Here is a 15,062-nt window from a genome sequence, read left to right as displayed (position 1 = left end):
GCGGTTTTTACATCAGTTTGGATTTTTGAAAGCCCTTAAAAACAGACGTTGGTGACGGAAAGGTTAAGAAGGCCATTTACCTATCGTGTAAAGGCTGCCATTTGCCATAAAACTGTCGCTATTGCTTCCCCTACAACCCGAGACCACAGGATCCCTCTCCTTATCCAAGAGGACCGGATAATGCACATGATGGCCGGCGTCAATCTTTGGAGCGAGGAGTTGGCACTCCTCTATAGCCAACGTAAACCGCTCCATCGCGATCCGAGTGGACAACTCGGAAATTCTGCGAAGATTGGTTGCAGAGCTGTTCAGCACATACTACAGGAGCTTTGAGCTATACCGGAGGGTCTGTCTCAAGGGGTCGGCTTAGGCTTCACCGGAAACAATATCACAATCTCTGACAGTCTCTTTAGATAATGCAGCATTTTTTTCGGTGAAAACCGCTGCACTATTGATCGCCGCATCTTTTCCCTCAGATTATACGATCCTAATTCCTACGGACTCCGCCAGTGTTCCACATGTGTGCTAGAAACGGTCCAGAAAATTATTTCCCACTTGTATGTCTGCCATTTCAGACTCTCGTACAGTTTCAGAGGGAGGCGCTTTCTGGTAGTATGCAAAGTCAGCGGACTACAAAATTCCGTTGAACATATAATTTGAAGGTGACCTAAACTCTGATTTCCCTGGTCCAAATACACTATGGTACAGCATCCAGTATTTGTGACGCTCTAGCCTTTGATACTGCTAGTGTAGCTGCACTCATCAACTTCTTAAAATATGTAGAGCTGTATAACACGATTTAGATGGCAGCTTGGTGTGTGTCTACAAAATTTTGTACACATGTACGCTCATACATATATACATGCATACAAATATCCCTTCAGTTCGTCGAGCTGCATCGATTAATATTCTCGTCCAAAAATATGTAGGCAAAAATTACGAAAAAAAATTTTGTTTGTTTATTACTGAATCACTGAATAACTTATTTCGGGGAAGACGCACATGGGACAGCCATGCTTTTACGTGCCGCTTAGTCAATTGCTAGTGCTATATGGAACCGCACCGCATCGCTAAATAGTGTGTCTCCAAGCGTGCTTCTATAAAAGCTATTGATTACTCATAAACACCCGACAGTCGTCAGTAGAGCAGCCGCGCAGAGTCAACCGGACCAATAACAATAATTCGAGTGGAAAGGGTACCTGAAGAGTGAGAAGGGCCTAGAATATAGGGAAAAGAGCCTTGACTAAAATTCATGCGGCGCTGAGCAATTTGAAACACCACTGCTGCAGAAAATTGTCACCCATAAATCGTGCAACGTGATAGCGGGATACCGAGCAATAGTGCCTGTGTGAAACTGACCGCCAAAAGCAAAATAAGAACAGTGAACATTTCTCGCGGTATTTTTCGAGAGGATTAACAATTTTGCCGCGATTTGAACCTGGACACTGGAGAGAACACTGTGTGCGGGTGCCAAATTTGTGAAAACGCTAAATTCGTTATTTTGAAAACGGTGAACAGTTCATTACTCATTATTGTGCCAACAGGCTTGTTCCGGCATTGTGACGCGTTGGAGCGCAGAATTGTGAGCAGAAGAACCACAGGAAAAAACAACGCGTGACCACGATCCCACACACCACACTAGCTACCGCGGTATCGGTACCTGCCCACATCGCATTATCACGTCGATTCGTTGCGTTGCCGGTTGCAGTTTGAGGGTCGTAAAATGAAGTTCAGCTTGTTTGCAGTGCTGTTGATTGTGGTGGCTGTGGCGTTCATTGACGCTAGCCATGGAGCCGAAATTCCACCAGCCGTGCACGAAAATGGAGATGTTGTTCGAAGTGAGTATTGCTTAGGTGACGGAGCATAAATAATATGATATTTGTTATGTTTGGGTGAGTTTTATTACAAAGGCTGTGCTACATCAGCTGTAATAAAGAATTATTATTGACGTTAATGAATTGAAACATAAAATCAAATGTTGCACAGTTAATTCATCATTGTTATATTTTAGCTATTATTATTTACAAATAAGGCCGATACAAATATTTAAAATCTATTTTGTCTCCTCCCCCCCTTTTGCCAAAAAATAATATTTTGAGGAGGCAACAAAATAAGAATCGGATAATTTTGAGGATTTTTAAAACATTATTTTACAAATCCGAGAATCAGTTCAATTAAAGCTAATTGCAAAGTTAATTCACATATGAGTTTTCATAACATTGTAAATCCGAGGATTTTTTTTTTTATGCATTTTGATATTTATTTTTCTATTATCCCCCCTTTGACCTTTCGGAGACCAGTAGGACAAAATGTTAATTAAATATTTGTAACGGCCTAAGGCCGATACAAATATTTAAAAACTACATAATAATATTACATACTATATATAATATTTTGAAGGGGCAACAAAATAAAATTTGGTTAATTTTGAGAGTTTTCAAAACATTCTTTAACATTCTCCCCCTTGACCCCCCCCCCCTTGACCTTCCAGAGACCAATGGGACATAATGTTATTTAATATTTGTAACGGCCTAACAACAGAATAATTAGAAAAACTTGTGTTTATGTTTCGCGATCCTTTTTTGGTTTCGTCTTATCTCAGTCAGTTTTGAAGAAAACAATCGGATTTTGTGATTTTTTTGATAATGAAAATCAATATAAAATCTCGGTTTAAAAGTATGCGGATGAAATGGTCATAGAGTGTGAGGAAAACGAACATGTGAAGAAATAAAGCGAAAACCATTAATTTAGTTGATGAATTGTATGTATAGGCTACGCATCTATAAAATTTGCCTCTTGAAATAAAAATATTGGATAATAATTAATATATTGGTAACATACCATAATTAAAAAACATGTTACATCAATAAAAATCACTTTAAAATGCCATTGGTCTGAACAAAACTTAGAAATTCGAATTTCCTAATGAACGCTTGGTGTTTTCGGAGGTAAACAATACAAAATTTTCGAAATAAAATTTCGGTGAATAAAATGTATGTACTTCATATGGTCGATAGTACCCACACCAGAACGTGTCAAGCAATCTAATTTTGAGATAATTCATCAATTCCACCCGTATACAATCTTTGAATAGACTTATGTTGAGATCGTCGAGGATCATGCGGATTAGTTTTGCCGATTTCTGTTTTAAAAGCTTAATACAGTCCCTTTCCGATTTTGGCAACACGACCGGATTTTAATGTTGCCAAAATGGGGATGTTGCCAAAAACGGGAAAAAAATTTCATACAAAATTTCAATTTTTTTTGTTTGTTTGATTTAAGCTAAATACTTAGAATATGTACTACGAAGTATGTGGAGTGTGTTTAAGTGATGCACGTGCATCATAATTGACATTTTTGCGATATTATGCATAACTCGGAGATTTTTTTTTTTTTTTTTTTGTGTCTTTATTAAGGAGACTTTATAAACTCGGAGATTGTAGTTTACACAAAATTGAAACAATCTCCAATTTCAATTTCATATTTCGTCAATTTCATAATACATTTATGAAATATATTTCATAATATATAATATATTTCATAAATTGAATAATAAATAATATTTGAAATTAACAATAGCGTCAGCCACGTCCTTACAAAAATTTATGGTGATAAAAAAACGTTTCTATTGAAGGCGAACTTTTTTGTGGTCGTTGTGATTAAGAGTAAAGTTCTGTGCACAATTTTCGCTGACATTATGGAAAAAATGAACGCAAGGCATAACACATTCCATTGTTTAAGAAAATGGTAACAGAAATCTGCATTCTGCACATTGGTCAAGCGTATCCAATGTAGATGGAAGAATCCTACATCAGACTGAAGAGGGAAGCAAAGCAGATCGGACTAGTCATTAACACGTTGAAGACGAAGTAGGCTCAAGAGAAGACAACGGCCATTCACCACAAGCTTGTATCAAAAGCGACAAAAGAATTCGCATACTTTGGGCTCACTTGACCTCCGATAACTGTACCAGCAGACAAATTGGGAGACGCAACGTGGCAGAAAAGCGTACGTACTCCGATCGAATAGAGTTCGCCGCCGTACCAAACAGACTCCCTCATTAAACCGGTGGCGGTAGTCCTCCTTGGACACGAGATCTAAACTATGTTTATGGAGGACCAACGCGCATTTGGAGTAAAAATGGTTCTCTACAACGATCCGACAGGCACAAGAAGACGAGGTGTGCAGCGAACAAGGTGGATCGATCAGGTTGAAGACGATTTACGGACCCTCCGTAGACTACTTGACTGAGGCCACTCCGGCCTTAGGCTGAATAAATAATAATAAAACCACATCTAGCGCATAACCGAAGCAGCTAGAATTACACCAGCGATCACATGGGAACTTCACAGGAGGTACTCCACTTCTGATACTACACAAACAGAACACTCGAGAGCAGCCATTGGAAGTGTGAGTGAGCATTGAGCTATTGCAATCATAGCATCCATAGCCAATGAGTGAACTGCTTCTATCAGATGGATGCCAAACAACGAGTAGGAGCGATCGTTGCTGTGATAAACAATGAGCAACACCGTCTAACAAGCCAAGCCATGTAACAATGTAAGCTACGATTTTTGTATGCGTACCCCGCTTGCTCTAGTGCAATTCAGCCAATCAATCAAACCACATCATGCGTTCTGCTTTATTCGCTCTTCATTGAAGGTGATAAGATAGTCGAGAGAAAGTATCAACGCCTTCCATTCAGTGTGCTAGAGTTCTAGACTCTTAAAGGTCTTCATTTTTCGAATGCTTGAATGTCTTCTTCTAATAGCGTACCGTATCGACGCTCATTGTTGTGTTAGCAAGTGATTCGCTTCACTCAATAGGCTAATAAATAATGTATCTGCTGGGAATTGTAATTACTGTTGATATTGAAATAAAACCTTTTGCGCCCGTTTGAGGAAGGGATTTTGTTCTACTCAAGCGGGGTTTTCCCTGCTCCAAATAATGAAAATAAAGTAAAGATGGATTATGTTCACATACTCTTAATCAACGTACACCAAAACATCTCTAACGGGATGAAAATTATTAAGCTCTTGCAGTGGAATATCTTCATCCGTCATAAGACGAGTTTAGTGAGGCTATTTCAATGAATTTCACCACGTTGTTGTCTTCACAGATAGGTATTTCGATCTCAACTCTAAAGCCGTTTCAATGTCTCGTACTTGTTAGTCGAGTTGACGTGGTGGAATTACATACTAAATTTGACTTTTTATGCATTTTGAAAATCGTGATTGGCTATTAGTCAACACATGGATCGAATGATATTAGTTTCCATTTTAATCATTTTGAAGCATGGTCTCTTGTACTCACACCCATTTCTCCCTTTGTTCTTTTCCGCTGTCAACTAATCAACTTTCCGGCGAACCTTCCATAGCGTCCACGCCGACTATTTCATTATCCAGAATTGGGCAATAAGAAGAATTTTTTTTAATAAAGCATTCAAGCCTTTCCATTCCACTTGAGAGATAAAGCTATGTCCATTTAGAAACCGGAATCATTTATTGTATTGCAGCGGCACGGAAAGTGACCGCTGCAAGAATTCTTTTACAGTGGTTTGTCTACCTAGGCGCCCACTTGCTGTGGTATAAATTTCACGAAGTTTCGTGCTCAATCGCTAGCAGACATGCATCATCTCAGATTCCAGTTCGAGACAGCAACACGTACGGACGTGTTTTTTTGCTCGCGCATTTTTTCGAAGTGTTTTTTCTCGTTCTTTCGCTGTTTACGTTTTCGCTTGTCGCGTTGGCGTTATTTTCTCCCGGACCCGTCATGGGAGACTCGCTGGCCGATTCGGTCGCTGGAAAAGTGCCTAAGCGCACTGCTCTTGGAGGCGCGGGTAACCCCTCCAAGCAGCTTTTGCAGAGCAACGTGTTCTCGCCGTTGCCGCTTGATGACGCTGGCAATCCGCCGAAAAAGAGGAAGAAGCAGCAATCGCAGCTGCCGCAGGTGCAACCGGAGCGGAAGGAGAAGTGCCCGCCCGTGTTTGTGAAGGGCAATCCGCCGGATTTACGCCCAAAAATTCGCCAGCTGATCGCTAAGGGGCTGAAATGTACTTTTCGGCTCTGCAGCGAGGGCGTGAAAGTGATGCCGGCCAACAGGGACCATCATCAATCCGTCGTGGAGTTCCTCGAGGTCCACAAGTGTGAGTACTGCACTCATGACCACCCCGGCACGAAGCCGCTCAAGGCTTTGCTGCAAGGGCTTCACGACATGAAGGAGGAAGAGCTCCAAGCAGAGCTTGAAAGTTGCGGACTGAAGCCAGTAGCCGTCCACAAGATCGCTCGTCACGACAAGGCGAGGAAATATCGCGACCAGCTTTACCTGTTCAATCTGGAGCACGGCTCCACTACCTGGAATGACCTGAAGCTGGTTGGCGTTATAAATTACACCGTCGTTGACTGGGAGCGATATCGGCCAGTGCACCGCGACGTCACGCAGTTCACTAACTGCTTCAATTTTGGGTACGGCACCAGGAACTGCCGCATGATGCCGCGCTGCAACAAGTGTGGTGAACCCCATCCGACTGACGAGTGCGACAAATCAGAGGTGGCCGATCTCAAGTGCGCCAACTGTGGCGACAAACATCGGGCCACCACAAAGGGCTGCCCAAAGTGAGCCGAGTTCCTGGAAATCCGGAAGAAGGCTTCCACCAGGACCATTCCGAAGAAGAACCGTGTTCCTGTAATCAACGAGGTGAACTTTCCAGCCATCCCGGCTCCCCGTCGTGTGATTCCAATACTCCCACCGCTACAGCCGCACAAGCGACTGGCAGCGGCAGCTGCATCGGTCCAAGCTCCAGCATCGTCGGCACCATTCACCAGCGAATGGCCCCCGCTTCCTTCTCCTGGGTTTCGTCGGCAGTCGGAGAACGAAGCCGTCCCACCGGAAGAATCTGCCCCGCTGTACACTCCGGAGCAACTGATGACGATCTTCGCGCAGCTCGCTACTCGACTGCGCGGCTGCAAAACCCGATTCGACCAGGTCTTCATACTTGGCATGTTCATCATCGAAAATGGCTGCTAGGGTGGGCCTGGTCAACTGGAACGTTTGCTCGCTAAAGAGCAAAAAGATCGAGCTGAAGGATTTCCTTGAGGAGAAGGAAATAGACGTGGCGTTCATTACCGAAACGCACCTAAAACCGGAGGTGAACGTCAACATCCCGGACCTCCACATCGTGCGACTCGACCGGCCGACCAGGGGAGGTGGTGTGGCCATCGTTCTTCGCTACAACATCAACTGTCGTATGCTTCCAAACTTCCAGCTCAGTGTCATCGAGGCCATCGACATGGAGGAAGGCCACTACACGATCTTGAGCCCGGATTCCCCCACTCGGCTGAGTCGGTCCGGTGTCCACGCAACCCTCGACCTCTACATAACAAACCTGAGTGACCACGTCTCGCAGCCGGTTGTCTACCAGGAGCTCAGTTCGGATCACTATCCGGTGGTGGCGGAACTGGGCTCCTCGGTCAATCGGCACCAGCAGTTACGGCGGAACTACCACCGAGTGAACTGGCAGCGGTTCCAGCAGTGCGTCGATAACACCGTCGATTACGAGGTGCGTCCGGAGACGCCGGAAAGTATCGACCGCCAGCTGTGCGCCATCGAAGAGGCAATCTCGGTGGCCAGAGAGCAGCATGTCCCGACGGCTCGGCAGGTAAGCAACTCCTTAAACATCGATACACTCACCAAAGATTTGATTCGATTGCGGAATGTCACTCGCAGGCAGTTTCGGCGTACTGGACTGCCTGAGCTTAAGGCACGCTGCAATCGAATCACAAAAATTATCAAGGCCAGAATGGTGGTCCTCAAAAATAACGACTTCTCGAATAAGATCCGCACTCTCCCAGATTATGTTAAGCCGTTCTGGAAAATGACCAAAATTCTAAAATTCAAGCCTCGGCCCATTCCACCTTTGATCCCACTAGACAATAATGGCTCTAAGGATCGCTTGATAACTCCTGCAGAGAAGGTCGCTGAAATAGGTTGTCATTTCGTCAGCTCACACAATCTTGGGCAGAACATTGTCAGTCCACACGAAGCAGCCGTCAACGAGCATGCTAACAACATCCATTTGATTCCCAACGACTTCTCGGAGGAGTTGGAGATCTCAGCTGACGAATTGACGGCCTATATCAAATCGTCGAAGAACATGAAGGCCCCAGGCTTCGACAGCATCCTGAATCTCGAGCTCAAACACATGAGTGCTCGTTCTGGAAGTCAGCGAAAGTCATCCCCATCCGGAAGCCTGGGAAGGATCCTTCCTCCCCCGAAAGTTATCGACCCATCAGCCTTCTCTCAGGGTTATCCAAGCTATTCGAAAAAGCTATTCATCATCGGTTACTTGAGTCTGCCGAAAATCTCAACATCTTGCTCGAGGAACAGTTTGGTTTCCGACACGGTCGGTCAACTGTACATCAACTGGCTCGAGTTACCAACGTCCTCAGACGGAACAAGTTTGTCTCGAAAACATCCGCCATGGCCTTACTCGATGTCGAGAAGGCATTTGACAATGTATGGCATGATGGCCTGGTGTACAAACTACAACGCTACAATCTTCCCAGCTACCTGGTGAAAATCATCAACAATTACCTGTCGGCAAGGTCATTCCGGGTCTCAATCAGCGGAGCGAGTTCCAATGCGCACAACATTGTCGCAGGCGTCCCTCAGGGCAGTATCCTCGGGCCCCTGCTTTTCAATCTGTTCACCTCCGACATGCCAGAACCTCCAGAAGGCGGCATTCTGTCTCTGTTCGCAGATGACACCTCCATCGTCTACAACGGTAGAGTGATCAGAGCGCTAGTGGCAAAACTCCAACGAGGCCTGGATGCCTGACAGAGTACCTCACCAGCTCAAGATCTGTATCAACGCGGCGAAGACCCAGGTCATCATTTTCCCCCACTCCAAATCCCCTAAACTTGTTCCGCCTGGGGACTGTAAAATCATCCTCAATGGCACGACTGTGGAATGGGCCAATGAGGCCGACTACCTTGGCTTGACCCTCGACAGCAAGCTTATTTTCAGGCAACAGGTTGACAAAACGGTGACAAAGTGTAACGTCTTGTTGAAACTACTGTACCCTTTGATCAACCGCCGGTCGTCATTGTCCCTGAAAAATAAGCTTGCTGTCTACAAGCAAATCATCCTCCCTGTGATCGAATATGGCATGCCGGTCTGGGAGAGCTGCGCTAAAACCCACCACCTCAAACTTCAACGGGTCCAAAACAAATTCCTGAGGATGATCCTCAACACCCCTCCCAGGACAAGAACATCCGAGGTCCACCGTCTGGCCGGAATAAAAACCTTACATGAACGCTTTGGTGAGTGTAAAGAAAAGTTTAGGGTCCGTTGCTTGCATTCGGATCAGGGTGCAATTAGGGCGCTAGTTCCATTCTAGGTTATCAAATTTGTATTGTAAATATTAGTGTACATAGTAGATATGTTATCAAATTCAAAATCAATCAATTCCTTATAAAGGATAAAATAGATATAATTATAAAAAATACTACCCAATTCTATAACAAAAACAAAATGTTCAAAATCAAAGTTGAAGGGCCCTTCGGTCAACCACTTGCCATGTAAAATTATTGTTAAAAGTCAAAAAAATAAGAATAAAAATGATTTTATTGAAAAAAAAATGCAGCGTGTCAAAAATTATTCCAGATGGAAGCCGAAAGGCGAGAAAAAAGTCTGCACACCCACGTTGATAATCCTGCTCATCGACGATGGAACCAGACAGACAGCTTCCTAGCCAAAAATTCTACATGGTGACGGCACGAGGAGTAGTTCATGCGAAGTTTAAGTTTGCTTTTTGGACGAACTTGCAAAAAAAACGGATGATTTTGGCAAGGGATATGCAACTGTGTTTGTGACAAATAAGACGATGAACTCGAAGCTGTACAAGGAGGAATGTCTCAAAAACCGTGGTCGACCTTCCATAAAGCCCATAAAGGTCCCGAGAAGTTTTGGCCAGATTTGGCGAGTTGCCACTAAATCCACGCAACTGCCCACAGCTCCGGCCCATCGAGACATTTTGGGCATTATTGAAGCGGAAGCTTAAGAAAAGTGGAAAAACAGTTCGGGACGCGACTCAGATGACAAAAATGTGGAACAAATGTGCCAAGGAAGTTGACTCCGGAGTTGTGCAACTTTTGATGAGAGGAATAAAGAAATTAGGAAGAAATTATTTGTATCAATAATTTTCCCTTAAAGTACAGTTAATTACTCTTGTTTTGATGTATTAACCTTATTTGTACGTCAATCCGTTACCAAGATACAGATGATTTTATTATTCCGGATTCTAAATGGACATAGCTTTACGCTATTTAAGTGGTTCTTAATATGCATTAAGTTCAGCACTAAGAAGATACGCTGAGTGTTTAACCGGCTTCATTGACCGAACAGCCTTCAGAGAACTTAGATTGTCGGTGAAGATTAAGAAGAGCTTGGCAGGAAGTGTTGCAATGGTGCTTAGTATAAAGCTACTAGCTCAGCATATTCTGGGTAACACCGTCGAATGATTTGAATCGGATATTCCAAGAATTTCCTGATTCATAGTTGTATAAAAAACTATAGCCGAACAAGCTTGTCGTTATTATTCAAGATGGCAAAGCTGTTTCCACTATTATAAAATCATAATTTATACGTGATAAACTTATTATAAAACCAATAAAAAATCACGGAAATAAAGTAGGGGAACTGCTCCTGAAATTCATCTCATGGCCCCGATGTTAATCCCATCAAAAACAAAGCAATGGAAAGCAATTTGATTTGTTTCTTATTTTTGTGTTTTGTTTTTCAGCGGTGAGCACGCATGTTGACAAAAAGAAGCAACAAAATTGGTGCTATATTTCTTTGTTTCGAGATATAGACAATAAGAATTATTCCTCTAAATATCAAAAAAAATTAAATCATACTCAAAACTGTAGACAATTCCTCTAAATATAAAAAAAAATTAAATCATACTCAAAACTGTAACAACAAGACCTTACGTCCGATCATCGCTCTTGAGTTTTCCATGCAGAATAACATCGTTTTCCTCATTTGGCGAAAAATCATTTCGCTTCAGAATGCGTTGAAAATTAATCGTTGTGCAGTTTACTGGTAGCACATATGAGAATATAATGTATTGTTATTTACCCTTGTTAACAATGGAGAAAACAAAAACCGTGCAATGCTTCAATCGGTTGTGTCGAATTGTTTTCAAAGTTTAGTCCGATGAGGCAGCCGGGTTTTGAGTTGCGGTTGATTCCTTTTGTCCAAGAGTTTTAAACTGATGAGTTTTCCCCTGAGCGCTAGATCTTCTCAAACCACTCACTAGTTGTGGATTGCTTGGTGTTGAATTGATACAAAATTTATTGAAATGTTGCCGACGGAGAATACAACTTCAGTGAACTTACGGTGCAGGAAATGATTAAGTTCGGAACTAAAACTTTATCTACTCGAGGTCTTGCAAATAATCGCAGAGTTCAGTTTACCAAGATCTGTCACCACAATAGGCATAATTATTCTTGTTCCCAAGCTAACTGATCAATTTGATGGAGACGCTCTGTCGCCTTCAACCCCAGGCCGGACAAGTTCGCCAATAACTACAATCGTCATGCCGTCAGCGCCCAATCATATTCGAGTAAAAAACATTTCATGACCATTCATTCACAATGCTTGCTGCACGCGACAGTTCACACGTTCGATCGTATCATGATGCTTTAATCTGTGCTTAATATTCACATACTTTCGCTTCGCTTCGGTGTGTATGACGGAGTGTCTTGATAATATACAAGGGATATGGTCCAATATGCAGTTAATAATCTTTTACGATGTTCTTACATGAACTACGAACATTTCTACTTACCACAATGTACTTATTAAACAATTTAGCGAAATAGTGGTTTAAAATATTTTCCACTATTCAAATCGAAAAAGGGAATATTTTCCACTATTCAAATCGAAAAAAGGAAGGAATCACGCAAAAAAAAAAGAATGTTTAATCTTCAACCATATCAACTAACCTTAACAGCGTAGAAAACCTCCAATTGTTCGGATTTTCTTATCCATTATTGTTATTGATATAATGTTCTGCATTGGATGTTATTTCTGCATCAATTCGTTCTAGACCATTGCCCTCCGGAATCCTCAACGACATTGTGCGGGGCGGCGAGTAGTGGCAACGTTTGGGACAGTTGGTGCGAAAATGATCGAAGATATTGGATTCCTCCACTCCGGAAGCAGGAAAAAAGCAGTCGGAATAAAAACACTCGTCTATCCCATTTGCGTGAAACGACTGTTTACAAACCGAGGAGTAGTGAAAGTGATAGCTTTGTCCTTGAAGCGTTTAGTTGCTTGATCGGACCTGACTGGCTGGATGGTGGTTCACTTTACACATTGTACAGATTTAGCGCGCGGTGGTCGGAGGAGCAATGATTGATTATTGTATCATGTTCGGATATGGCGATATTCTTGGCTTTGCGATAAACGGAGACGACGACGCGCAATTTCGATTATGAATTGTAAATGTTTAATGATGCTGAGGAATCAAATTGATTTTTTTCGTTTCCTGTAGAAAATATTGTTTGGCAGTTTTCGCTTGTTTACATGAGTCTAAAGTAAAGACCACCAGACATATCAAATCATTGAAGTGTGATTGAAAACACAACATTATGTATCATATTATGTATCGTTAGTTCTTGCGTCATTCAGAACCTTTCTGCTTTGTGATTATCATCCTGGGTATGGGCATGTGATTTCTAATGAAGTTTTGTTTGATAAGTTGTGATAATATGGATCTTTGGAAAATACAATTTTTATATTTTACTGAAATTTCATATGCATAAATTAAGTTTTTTTTATAGATTTTTTATCATCATTAATTTGCTTATTCTGCTGACTTTATGCCAAATGGTCCGCTCTTAAAAATCTTATTTCTTCCAGTATGATTTAACACCAGCCATATGTTACAGCAGCAAATAGCACTTTCATCCCGGCAACTAATTTATTTTTTTATGAACGTAACTGCAATTCGGTCCAAAACTATTTGGGTCACATTTTATCTTCCCGTCAAGCGTGAATCCCACAAACATACATGAACGAGCTGGAATGGAATGATACTGGACCACTTTAGCTGGTTTGGATGATAGTACGTTGCGGTGGTGTGAAATGCAAAGTACTTTTCTTTTGAATATAGGAATGGTTATTCATCTGATCTCATAGCATGTTAATTCTTACTGTTTTTTTTTAAGCAATATTAAAATTGATCGCATACGTGATATGAGAGCGGATCTAGAAATACGATTTCAAGCATGTTAGTTAACTCCACATACATAAGTTGAAGATGTGCTGATCATTGCTGTCAAGCCATGAATCCGAAATCTAAAACAAAACATAGCATTTTAGGGCATTCATAGTTTATCCTATTTTGTACTATGTATTCATTATAGCAGGCTAACGATAGACCAACTCAAGCTTTTGGACCGACGGAAAATGTTTGCGAAATACGACCATGTGTCACCGGCCGATATCAGATGAATAACAGCCTGCCTAAATATTTCGCCTGCCACGAAATCATTTTCTTTGTCAGCCGCAAATTACACCACCGCGAGCAATTAAAGCAATTATAAAATTTCATAGGAAAATCTTGTGGTTTTTTATTTCAAAGGCGCCGAATCTTTGAGTTTCCAGCGGGATGATTTTATGCCACCCGAAAAAGCAACACTCAAACTATGAACGAAAGTGTGGTGATCTTGTGCTGCTGCTGCTGCTACTGCTAGGAGGGAATGCTCAACGGGGATTTAGAAACTCCTAGCCTTTGGCCTTCTGGATGCGGAAGCGGTGCTAACGATGACGACAACCGGTTCGCTGCCAATTTTCCGAATGCGATGCTTATGCTTTTCCGCAGTAAAGGCAACTAGCTCGTTAGCAGATTTTCTTCACTACGAGGCAGAGGGTGGGGAATGGTGATGGTCTGCAATCACCGTGTGAGACTCCACTACTAGTTAGACTGTCGTGTTGTATGGGAGTCGCAATATGACCGAACTGGGGGTCTCATGATTGAAATTAAGTTTAATAGCTCTGGTCGGGGACGGGCTCTGTCGAGTCGAGATTGCTCGTGAGAAGCGCTGCTCTGCGGTCTGCTTGAGGCTAGATTAGAAATATTTGCTTTGGAAAGCTGCTAGGTAAGTGCTATAGCTAGTCCGATGATTTAATCATTGAATGTGAACGTGTTCGTTTACCGAGTGCGGTCTTTGATGTAGAATTTGTCTTTTAAGCTCTGATGAGTATTTGTATATGTTGAGAAATTTTATTTTTCTTTAATTCAACATCGGAATGGTAAGCATTTTTTATGAAGTGCTTCATTTGGCTTATGATGCGTGTTTTGCTGTTTGTCTTCTTTGTTTGGAATGTAGCATTAAGTTCTCAGTGAAAATGAACTATTGATAGGAAGCATTTTGTTTCGTTATTATTTGATTATTTCGAAAATTGCATAATGATGGTCATATTTTGAGTCTTGTTTATACCAATTGCATTTGGATGGCTATTTGGGAGTTGATAACAATCCATTCAGCTGTATGATTATCTTTTTCGTTACTAGCGAAAATGAAGATCAACCATGTTTTCAAAGTTGGCGGACATCATAACTCAAAGAGTGTTCGTCTGCGGTGGAGGTTGGTACTTGGATTCTGATGGCTTTTCCGCAAACGTGATTGTGGGTTCTACCAAGATACGTGGATTATTTTTCGCAAATATAGTTTCAATTTGTCCTTTTAGGAAATACAGGTAATCTTCGATATAACGTACCCCCGATATAACGTACACTCGATATAGCGTACATTTTCCCCCGTTATAACGTACACTTTGAAAAATAATTTTAATTTTGGTAGTTATTACAAAATAATTTACTAAATCGTTATGATCATTCATGTAGGGATGGCATTATTGTATGGAGTTTAATTTTATCAGCTAGAGGCATTAATTACTGTTTTCCCTACTTTGCACTATCCTCAGAATTCTCCCGAGGTATTGGATGATATTGAGTTAATGAGGTTTTAGGCATGTCTAGTTGATATTAG

At 41.9% G+C, this 15,062-nt stretch overlaps 1 protein-coding gene across 3 annotated transcripts in view; it reads left to right on the top strand.

Annotated features, from left to right (window-relative positions):
- Nucleotides 1-1,063: 1,063 nt before the first annotated feature.
- The window catches only part of LOC134215396 (U-scoloptoxin(19)-Sm1a), a 53,290-nt gene continuing 39,291 nt past the window's right edge, over nucleotides 1,064-15,062 (top strand). Inside the window, exons 1-2 of one of the 3 annotated variants that reach the window (XM_062694599.1) lie at nucleotides 1,116-1,478; nucleotides 1,545-1,838. In XM_062694599.1, the coding sequence (XP_062550583.1) occupies nucleotides 1,724-1,838 (115 nt within the window). In that variant the 5' untranslated portion in view covers nucleotides 1,116-1,478; nucleotides 1,545-1,723. Of the gene's footprint in view, nucleotides 1,839-15,062 lie in introns of all 3 variants that reach the window. The other 2 variants (XR_009980139.1, XM_062694598.1) reach the window with 2 other exon arrangements.

The sequence above is a fragment of the Armigeres subalbatus genome, chromosome 2 (genome assembly GCF_024139115.2).
Source record: "Armigeres subalbatus isolate Guangzhou_Male chromosome 2, GZ_Asu_2, whole genome shotgun sequence".
Classification (NCBI taxonomy): domain Eukaryota; kingdom Metazoa; phylum Arthropoda; class Insecta; order Diptera; family Culicidae; genus Armigeres; species Armigeres subalbatus.
Note: the sequence above shows the minus strand (reverse complement) of the source record. Positions and strands in the feature narration are given on the sequence as shown.